This window comes from Pyrgilauda ruficollis, unplaced genomic scaffold, assembly GCF_017590135.1.
Source record: "Pyrgilauda ruficollis isolate IOZ18807 unplaced genomic scaffold, ASM1759013v1 scaffold73, whole genome shotgun sequence".
Classification (NCBI taxonomy): Eukaryota; Metazoa; Chordata; class Aves; order Passeriformes; family Passeridae; genus Pyrgilauda; species Pyrgilauda ruficollis.
This window is the reverse complement of record NW_024529155.1, coordinates 3,406,391-3,417,544: the sequence shown is the minus strand read 5'-3', so window position 1 is coordinate 3,417,544 and position 11,154 is coordinate 3,406,391. Positions and strand designations below refer to the sequence as shown.

Here is an 11,154-nt window from a genome sequence, read left to right as displayed (position 1 = left end):
TACCTGCCAGGATTTTCCTGCAGTATTCACTGTTGATTACAATAATCTATTAAAATATTCACAGCTCGATTTTCTACAGGGAGGAGTGCTCTCCAGTAGAAGGGCAGTTCATACCCTGGCATGTGCCAGTGTTTGGTGTGACAGATATTTAAACACCCTTCAGCACCAGCAGCTTGCCTTCTTCAGAAAAGCAATCTGCTGCTTAACTGATCAAGCAGTAGATAAAACAGCAGAACTTTCTGACTTGCTAGTTAATCCCCAGGTGAACAACTTTCTTCCTCCTGCTCCTTCGTGCTACAGCCCTGAAGGCATGTTCAGGTCACCTGTGGCTGCCTCCCTGCTCTTCCTTTGAGGTGACTTACCTTGGCTCCAGCATGAATTAACCCAGGACTGCAATTTCACAAGGCGTGAACAATCAGAACTTTCATCCTTACTCACTCTCCCAAAGATCACTTGATTGAATTAAACCTTGATTTGTTGCAGCACCCTTTTCCCCCAGGCTGGGGGGTTGTGCTGGCATTGCTATGCTTTCTCTGCTTGGAAGGAACAGAGATCCCTGCAGGCTTCCTTCTAGCCACAGGTCACAGAGCAGGGCCCAAGCCCTGCTCCTGAACAACAGCTTCCATGGATTCCCCATGGCAGCAGCAGGATAAACAGTCTAGGTGGTCACAGATGTGAAAGTCACTGTGTTTTCTGAACAGCTGTAGGGACAGAGGAGTAACACGGACAGGCAAATCAAACCCCTTCCTTAGGTAAAAAGGCTTTCTGAACACACAATGAATCTCAAAAAGTCATCTATATCTAAGATCCATGATTTAACAAAGCGAAGAAACCAACACTCAACGAAAACTAAGCCCAAGTGCCCCTTACTCAGAGATGCCTGCTCTAAATTAGGCAGCATTTAGTAAGAATCTTAAATTAGGTGGGAATGTAAAGGTTCACACGGGAAGGCTGCACAAGTCATCATCTACCCGTAACACAAGAAATCTAAACACTGAAGTGTTGCTGAAGTGATCATCAATTCTGGATCACAGAACTGTTATTGTTTGCGAAAATGGAAAAACCAGACCTGAGGTCAGATTTCATTAAATCTCCTTCTGGCTCAACCACAATAAAAAAATCAACCTACAGCAATAGTAACCCTCTGTTCTGAACTCATTTTGTTTCCCTTCCAAACTGCAGCTCCCTATTAGAAATTTGTTACATTAACAGCCATAGTGGGGAAGAGCAAGTTGAACTATTAATATATCAGTGATGACCATTACTTTTTAAGTTGTTCTTAAAAAAAAATTAAGTGCAGGGCCACACATGTACCACTGAAAGTATCAGCTTGGTTCAGCACAACCTAAACTTAGTGCAATACTTTCCAACAGAGTCTAAAAATAGGAACACCAAGATTTTGTGGAAATACAGGAGGAGAGGCTAACACAGTATTTCAGGAAATAAGACACTGCCATTTGACATAATCCTGGAAGGAAGAAATACAGCTCCAGTGATTAATCTCCCTACAGAAAGCAAAGTTGGGACCATAAGTAAAGACTCAGCCCCATGACATGGGGTTGCATGTGACAATGTCCATGCTGTGGAGCTGGTGCCCACTTTCTCTGGTGATCAGGAAGATGTTCAGCATTAACATACCTGGGAAAGGGAATTTTTTCCAATAAACCAAGACTGCAGACTCTCAGTTTGTTAGGACTGAGCTTGAGTTGGGAACTGCAGAATGAAGAAAAAAAAAAAAAAAAACAACCAAAAACTATCCAGAAGGAAAAACAAACAAAACTACCACAGGGGTGAGGGTATGGGGTGAAGAGTGCCAGCTTCAAGAAAGCCTGGGAATAGACAGGCATATCCCTGCCTAAAACTTCTGCACGTACATGGACCAGCACAGAAGGTGCAGCCATGCTCATTTCCTCTGGTACATACTCCTGGAGGTTTGTTATCCCACCTGGTGTGAGCAATAAGTGCAGAAAAGCAGCAGAGAGATCCTCTGGCAGCACATCTGATGGAGCAAAGCCCACCTTCAAAAACCTTAAAACCCAACCCTTAAAAAGTTCTTTGCTGGGGCACTTGCTGGGAATTGTCACAAACATTTGCAAATTTCCTTGTTTCACACCTTCACACCAAGGTCACTTCATTGGTTACAGTTTACAGTGGAGATTATGAAGACTTTTAGTCAGGGGTTACCAGCTTCCAAACCTCCTGACATACACCTATGTCAAATTCCTGTCTTCTAGCCAAGCAGCAATACAGAACAAAGTGAATTCAGGCAGGCACAAGACTTCCTGAATTTTTAGCAATGTTTTCAGGTTACTCTGTTTGCCCTGTCAGAAAGATTTTGCTTCCCAACTAGTACTTGCATTATTTTGCCTAAAAAATTTGCAGGTACTGAGGCTGCACTTCTTTCAACACCTGATGCATCAAACAGGCATCAAGGCACATATACAAGAACCACTTCCATAATTCTCTGTAGGACACAGAGAAATACCTGTTTCTTAGACAGCTGAAGACCTATTTTACCACTGAGTGCCAGGCCATTCCTTTTGTGCATGCTCTGTACCCTGCACATCTGTTCTCCAGAGGGTCTATACTTATGCTCTTTCCTTCCAGAAGTTCTTTTGGACAAATTTACTTCTCTGTTCATCACAGGTAAACAGACAAAAATGGCTTTTTCTCATATGACAAATGTAATCATAGCTGGAGATGTGTGGATCCTAGAATTCACTAAAACCAGAGTGGACTGCTCCTCCTGGGTCACATGCTAGGAAGGCAGGCACATAACATTTTCACAGTTCTGACTTTTTACTCAAGCAGCTCAAAATCCACTAAGAACTGGCAGCATCCTCAGCATGTCACAGATATTTAATAAACATTTCTTTGACTTTAGATCTCCATCTCTCCAGTACACACAGACAGGTCTGACTAAGATTTCACTGAGATCCAAAAAGAAAGTGTGGGCTCAGAGCAGAGCTAATTAAGCAGCAAAGCTGATGGGGCCTTGACAGAAATTGTATGTTGCCCATGTTTTTCAAAGTTTTTCAAAGAGCTGGCTATAGGTCTCGATAGATTTGACTTAAAAACACTGTTTGATGCCAGATTTAATTGTGTGCTTCCCTTCTGCACATGCACATGGCTCCAAGCGTGGTTAATGAGTAATTACTTCACTCATGTTGGGAAAATCATGACAAAATGAACGAACAGCTGGGGGAAAAGACGTAGTGCTAATTTATTATGGCCTGTAGTTAAAAGCAGACTTCAAAGGAGGCAGCATCCTTCAGGTGTTAAATGGGCAGCAAAAAAAGAAAACAGAAAGAGCAGGTAAAAATGTGTTCACCAGGCCCTGACAAAAGGAGCAAAAAACACCTGCCAATCCTTGCTTTTTCCAGGCCTGGACTAAAGAATAAAGAAGCCCAAACCATTGCAACCACACAGATAACCTGTTCCTTTCTTAATCCAAATCTCAGGTTTTGTGTATCTATTGTGAATTTTGGGGTTTTTTACACCTTTTTTTGGTGTAGTGATTTTTGTAGTAGTAAAAACACTGATTTAGTCAACAGATCAGTGCAAAGGTGATGCACAGGCTAGAGAGCTTGGTATCTCAACCAGCCTGGGGAGCACATCTCCATTACAAGTCCCTTTACCAGCAGAATCCAAGTATTTTCCTACAACTCTCATCAAACAAAAACCATCTTTGGTCTGAACAATCTCAGACTGCTGCATCTGGGCAGAATAAAACTTTCAGGGGAGCCTTCATCTGGCTCTTGACATAGTCTTGTCATACTTGCAGAGATCACAGACTCCGTCTGAGGCAAGACACAAAGCGAGACAAGGTACCAGTAATGCTTTCATTGTAACAGCTTCTTTGACCGTCATTTACACGGGAAGTTATTGCATGAGGAAAATATTTCTGCTACGGGAACCAGAAGCATGAAGGTCTTAAATTTTGTTTACATAAAGCATGCCATTTCAGTTGTAAGAATACAGTTACATATCCTCACTAACTACAAGTGCACAGATCCACTTCTTTGGCTCAAAGGCGCCTGGAGCTGGAAGGCAGTGGCCTCTGGCTCGGGAACCGTGAGTGTCTCCCGGCCGGCAGCTCTGGCCTCCCCCACTCCCGGTTCCCCCTCCCCTGGCTCACGTTCCCCGCCCGGATCGCGGTTCTCTGTCCGGCTCCCCTTTGAACAATTCCCGGTTCCCGCCGCCGACGTCCCGCTTCCCAGCTCCCCAGGCTCTGCCTAGATCCCCGTTTCCACCCCACGCGGACCTCCCAGTTCCTTTCGCCCCGGTCTCCCGTTCCTCGATCCCCTCCTCAGCTCCCTCTGCTCCCCGATTCCCGGTTTCTGTGTCTCTGCGCCCCCACACCCTCAACCCTCATTTCCCGTTCCGTCCCGAGCTCCAGTTTGCCTCTCGATTCCCGCTTCTCGCCGGCTCCAGTTCCCTCCGGCGCCCACTTTGCACCCAGTTCCCGGGGCTACCCCTTTCCCCGTTCCCGGTTCCCTTTCCCCGTTCCCGGATCCCTTTCTCCGTTCCCGTTCCCCCACACGCGGCGCCCACCCAGCCACTTCCGGGATTGCGCGCGGACGCCGCGGCTCCGGGGCCTCCCTTGAAAGGGGCAGGGGGCGCCGGGCGGCCGGCAGGGGGCGGTGTTGCCCCGCGAACGCGTCCTGCCTTCCCTCACTGCCCGCTCCGGCTTTGGTGCACACGCCGCGTCGCCAGCGTGTCCCCAGCCCTCGGGACAGACACCCAGGCGTTCCCGGTGCTCGGGATGGACACGCCGGTGTTTCCAGCCCTCAGGGTATGTTTTGCTCTGACATCAGCATGGGCCCAGCCAGAGGTGAGAGCCATGCTCGGCACGGCGTTGGCTCCTCGGGCATCACCTCTGCGAGCTGGGCAGAGTTGATACTGCCGTGAGATGCAGGGTCATGCTTAGCCACAAAATTTGGGAGGGAGAAGTATTTTGAAAGCAGCTTCTAGTCAGGGACTGGCTGTAGTGGAAACTGTTGGCATTCTCAGTGGAATATGCAAAATTTAATAGCAGTGATAAAAAGACAAGGTGATGGATGAAACCTTTCATGAAAATAAGTGCATTTATTTTAATTTTTGCCTTTTTCAGCATGTTTGCTTTCATAAGCTTCCAAATGCTGATATTGCTTAGTGCCTGTGACATCAGCAAGTTTCAGGAGCCTCTCTGAGTTTCTTCAGCTGAGTTAATCTCCACATGCTTTTCCTGAGTTACCCATCTGAGGTCTTCAGTGTATCTTGGACGCACTGTGCTCATAGCTGAGAAAAGTAAGGATTTCAGAATTGAATTGAAAAACACGTTCTGAAGAAAGGAGGTTCCAGACGCTATGAGCCACTCTCGGGAAGTCTGGTAGCCATAGGACAAACCATAGAGCACAATGAAGAAGGATGAGAGCACAGTTATGCTCAGAACCAGGCTCCAGGCCAGAGGGACACACCACCAGCACAGCAAGGGCTCAGTGTCCGGGATCTTGCGAAGCTGCCTGATGGTAGTGCTTAGTCTCCTTGCTTTGGAAAAGATGCCCCCTTCTAGGACATTGGAACTTGACTTCTGGGACCTTTTGCCCATCTCAGGGGAATCCACAGTTGTCTCCTCCTCTGTGTCAATTACATTTGCTTCTTTTTCAGATATTATGCAATTATTCCAGTACCCAGAATCTACCTTTGGGTACATCTTAGTCACAACAGGAGGAGGATCCTGCTGGGAATACTTAAATAAGGCAATTATTAGCATTTCCACAGGGAGGGTAAGCAAAGCACATTCAATTCCTACTGCTATTGATCTCATATACCTCAGGTATATTGGAGCTTCGTCATTCTTATCAGCATTAAAGAACATAATGTTAACAAGCAAAGTGAATAATAGTACTGCTAAAAATGTAGACAACCTTTGGAACCTGGTGAAAGCCCCAGCAATGACAGGAGCAAAAATTGAGAGCCATAGATGGTACTCTGTCAGTCTCCTGTTAAAATTAATAAGAAAATAGTCAAATTTGGGTAGAGGTGTCTGGGGGTCTGTGACAGAAAATTTCCAAGCTCGCGAGGGATTGTTTTTGTCAAAGAAAAGCCATTTTCTGCACAGAAAGAACCAGACCTTCCTGGTGGACATGTCCTCAACTTCAGCTCTGCTTAAGAACCAGGTTGGAGATACACCATTGTTATTGAGCATGATCTTGAAGGAACGAATATCTCCCAAATTTTTCGTAGTAGTTATCAGAAAGCAGTCAACGCTTCCCCGCTGGAAAGCTGGAGAAGGCTGGTGCCATAAACAATGGAATTTACTCCTGCCATACTGGCCAATGAGCTGCAGAAAGACCTCTATTTTGGTCCCAGCATTCCAGCGACTGCCTGTGTACAAAGTGACCAAAAAGCTCCCTTCATCAGAGGCCTCATTGTCTGGCAAAACGATAATGTACTTGATCTCCCTCTCAATCCTGTCTCTTCTTATAGCCCAGAAGCACAAAAGCAAGAAGATGATAAAAATAAAGAGCACTGTTATGAGGGTCAGTGGGTTTTTAGGTATGTCTGCTACCAGGTTTCTGCCCAGATCTACTGTGTTGGGAAGAACTATTACTTTGGCTGCCAGGAACCTGATGCTGGGTGCCAGAAGGGCTGGCACACTCCTGCGACTCCGCGCGGAGACACAGATACAGTGTACCTTCTCCCAGTTGGTCAAGGGACCAATCACACATGGGTCTTTGCTCCACTGACCTCCAATCTCATTCAGAAATAGGCACTGGTCATTAAAAATGTATATGCTCACCACTTTCTGGTTTGGGTACCTTAAGATATAGTGTGTCTCCAAGACAACAGAGATGTTCTGAGTTTCTACACCACTTTTCTCCGCTATGGTTGTCATCAGGGACTTTGAGAGACAGACTATATAGGGACCTGTAACACTACAGTCAGCAATGATTGTCTCATTTCCACTTGCAACTGTTGGCATGTTGTGAAAAGCAGCAAATGAGGCCACGGGCTGAGTGTCAGTAAGATTGGTACCTACAAATATCAACACCTTGAAAGTAACTTTTAATTTTGTCATGATCTGGAAGTATATGCTCGTGGTAGTTTGATTGATCTCAAAATTAAATCCTCCAGTTGTGTAAGTTTCTGTTTTATCGGGTCCCATTACTAAATTAAAAGTTGCAACTCCACCTTTCCTGGCAAGAAAAATGTCTGCTCTTTCAGGCATGATTGGAACTAGATCCTCATTAGTCTTAGTCTCTGCTATTTTAAACCCCATGACCATTGATATAATATCTGATGTGTAATCTAACCATGGGAAGGGGCTCTCATCAAATTCAAAAATGGCAGTGGAAAACACAGTATCCGGGGCCGCTCCTGAACCATCTCCTTTTCCCAGCATTGGATAAAAACAATTGTGGCAGGCGTCTGTGGGAGGCAAATAATTTGTAATGTTCCAGGCTTCTTTTTTCTTCAGAGTGATATTCCAGTGTCCAGTTTCTATCAGAGTTTCTACTTCTTCAGGGACTTTTCCCCAGAAAACTACATCTGTTACACCATCCATGATGGAGAAAACATGTTGAATTCCATTTTCACTGACATTCTTGAAATGTAGAAGATCAGCTCTTAGGACATTGGACAAGCATCTTAGTATTCCACTGCTCTGAATTTCTGCTCCCTCAGACCAATGGGTCTGACTCCTCTGTCTCTTCAGAATTCCTGTTACTTCTGTCAGTTTCCCAATGGCAAGGTCTTGTGACATAGCATGCATTTTCTCAACTGCCTCTGTGACTTCAGAAATAACAGCCACTACTTGGTTGACTTCCATGATGCTATTTACTGAAATATTCAAGGCTGCTTTAACCACAGTTTCCCGAAGCTGAGCCTGAGGGAGCTGGACAATTGGTGTGTTTTTAATATAGTTTAAGAGTGAGGCTGCAAGATAAACCAAATAACCAGCTCTAAGACGATCCCCAGTCTGCTCAGCAGATGTTGATGTGCTTAAACTGCTTGCTGAAGCCAGCAATTCATGAAATACAGATGGAAGGGACTGAGTTCTATGTGGGCTCCTCACATAGGCACGCAAACTCACCTGGGTAAAAGACCCAAATGCATCACGGACTTGAACATAAAGTATCAAACGGTACCAACGAGAGGGCACTCCAAGTGGGAGAAAAGATGGAGGAGTTTTAGGCTCAGTACCGAAGTACAGAATTGTGCCAAATGTGTTTTCCACCACAGAAGTTACTGTGGTAGTTTGGGGTACATTGGAAGCTACTATCACTTTATATGTCAGAGGTAAATGACTGTCAGAAAATCCTCTACACTTAACAACAAATTTTGTCTGAAAGGCAAACCCATAGTGGGGTCTGATGTGACACCTGCCGGCTCGAGGTGGAGTATTTATCGCAAAGGGTTTTTTGAAGGATGCAGACCTACCATCCCAGGTAGTTACACTTAAGTGAAGTATGTAGGATTCATATGCAGGCTTCGTGAAAGTCAGAGCATGTATAGACAGGTAAGCCCCAAACCTCCCCGTTGATGTTTTGGAATCCCAATCAAAATTAATTTCTTTAGAGCTGTCTGAAAAAAGGGACCAGTAATATAGTGGCTTGTTGCTCGGTTTACAGTTTGAGCATTTTCCAGATAGGGCAAATCTCTCTGTTGGAATTAGACTCCTACCACAGTTTTCAATGCATTTCACATCCAGAATGAGTGGAGGGCCAGGATCTATCTCTACAACTTGATCAGCATAAGCCTTCCTTCTGCCCTTTTGAATCTCCAGGCGAAAGTAGTATAAGGTGCTTCCTGGGAGGGATTCTGGTGGTATTGTTTGAATGGGACCTGAGGGTGTTATCCATCTCAAGTCCTTCTGGAGTGGATGGCATTTGTTTTTCAGTTTGAATTTCATGGTTCGATAGTCTGCCGAGTCTTTAGTGCAGTACCAAGTAAATATCAGTGATCCTTCCTCTGAATCAGGATCAGAGGATCCAGAGCCATCAAGAGTCCATCTCTCAGAAAAACCCACTGTGCGGACTGAGCCTCCTGAGATATTTACCAATAAATCAGCTCTCTCAACCTGAACATAAATCATATCCCGGGCATTGAGGACTGTTGAGGTCCTAATTAGGGATACCTCAGCAGTGAAATAAAACAGATACAACCCATAATCTAAAGTATTAGCGGGAACAGTCAAATGTATCATTTTTACGCCAAACATTCTGGAAGTGTTTACTGGCTTTGACCAGTCCGGCTCAGTTTTTGTGTCCTTAGCAGGATAGACTTGCCATGAAGGCTTGATAGAGAAGCCAATGTGGCAGTCTACGTTCAAACTGACAAAGAGGAAAAAATCTAATGCCCTTTTCTTGTACAAGATAATGGATCTGCGATCAGGTCTCTGAATCCAACACCTGAGTATCCTACATTCTCTTTGCTCACAAACTGGTGCTTCTATGGTTTTTGCAGTACGGCTGTTGACCCTGACACTTAAAAGAGCCGATGTAGGTGCACTGCTGGCGCAGTTCACTTTTGCCACAAACCCCGTGTATTTCTCTGCATCAAAGGGTAAAGCAGAGCGACGGACAAAACGTGTGACATTTTTTACATGGTCGCTGTATGTGTACATGCTACTCTGGACAACATGATCTTTTTTTGTGCCAAAAAGCTGCAGATAGAAGGTCCACTCGCACTGTAGCATCGGATGTTGTGCAGGGATAAACCACACTAAATAACTAAAGTTCTGCAGAAAAGAAGGATGGCCACTGCTGAAAACATGGACGTCAAGGTCTCTTTCTGCCAGTGACCTAATCAAAGCTCTCTTCTGATTCATGTAAAGGTACATTTTGAACTTGTACCACTGTAAGGCCAGAAACTCTATGGTGAGTAAGTAGGAGAGTTCCTTGTATTGGTAGAACACAGTGTGTGTGTTAGGGCAATCTGTGGAAAAAGTGCTGTTGTTGTCTTTAGACGTGTAAAATGTTCCCTGGTTGTACCTGAAAATGTAAGTGCTGCTGTTGGTCTTCCCTGGACAAAGGTTGACATGTATGGGAGTTCCTTTGCCAGCAGTTAAGCTCAGGGTACCATTGAGCAGGTGCAGTTGCCCCATCAATTCCTCAAACCTCTTTCCATCAACATGGAAGTAAACACTGGCCACCACTATCTCATCCAGGCTCTGAGGTGTAGAAACGGCACAGAAGTTGCTCGGCAGTGTAAATGAACTGTAGGAGCAGAGCCAACCTCCTACAGCCTGTGTGTCTACCAGTCTGTAGGCAAGTGTGCTCAGGGTAAGGGGCTGAAGCCACCAGGACAAGCTGAGAGGCTGCTGAGAAACACTAAGGAGCTTGGAGCTGATACTGAGGACATGCACCAAGTCAGGTTCCACCCTGAGAGAGAGGTTGAGGCTTATATGTGGCATCTGCTCAATACTGACCAAAGCAACGTGGAGCCCAGGGTGCCTGTATCGCACAGTCAAGTGGTAGCTGTAGTAGGTGGCACAGGTTTCTTGCAACTCAACTGTTGGATAGACAGCAGGTGATGTTGTGTCCTGGTGCTCACTGCTGGGAAGGAGAAGGGTGGAGGGGACACCTCCCCGGCTGCTGAAGCGGTACTGCCAGCCAGCACTCTTGAGGCGTGCACACCAGCCCAGCTCCACCGGCTGCCACACTTGGATAACGCGTGTCTGCGGCCAAAGCACGAACAGCCGCATATCCTGCACCGCGATCTCGACGCTCACGTTGTGGTGGAAGCACTCGGGTGCAGCGCAGGAGGCAGACGAGCACTGCACTGTAAGAAGGCTGGAGGACCCGGGCGAGGGAGCTTCTATCTGCAGTACCACCTGACCTGACCAGCGTGAGATGTTCCTCAGAGAGGCCGAGTTCAGGTACCAGAGGCAGCAAGGTGGGGATGCTGGCTGCCCCTCCTCCCCCTCTACCTCCAGCCCTGCTCCTGGGGCGGGCTGGTAATGCAGGGTCACGGTGCTGTTCCACAGGCACGACACCCTGTACTCGTTGTCCTGCCGCTGGAAGACTTGGCCGTGAGGGGCCGGGCAGCTGACCCGCAGGGGTGACGGCTGGAGACGGACAGGGGACGCCGCCGAGCTCCGGCGGCAGCAGGCGAGCAGCTGCAGAAGGAGGAGGAGCGCGGCCATCGCGGCCAGAGGGCACGGGGCGG

General features: G+C 46.5%; 1 protein-coding gene across 1 annotated transcript; it reads right to left on the bottom strand.

Annotated features, from left to right (window-relative positions):
• Nucleotides 1-5,176: 5,176 nt before the first annotated feature.
• Nucleotides 5,177-11,131, bottom strand: PKDREJ (polycystin family receptor for egg jelly). The gene has a single exon (XM_041485921.1). The coding sequence runs from the start codon at nucleotides 11,129-11,131 to the stop codon at nucleotides 5,177-5,179; it is 5,955 nt and encodes a 1,984-aa protein (XP_041341855.1).
• Nucleotides 11,132-11,154: the final 23 nt, after the last annotated feature.

Bases quoted from the DNA above. Each gene is read 5' to 3' on its own strand.
- PKDREJ (XM_041485921.1), bottom strand. From the start codon at position 11,131: ATGGCCGCGCTCCTCCTCCTTCTGCAGCTGCTCGCCTGCTGCCGCCGG.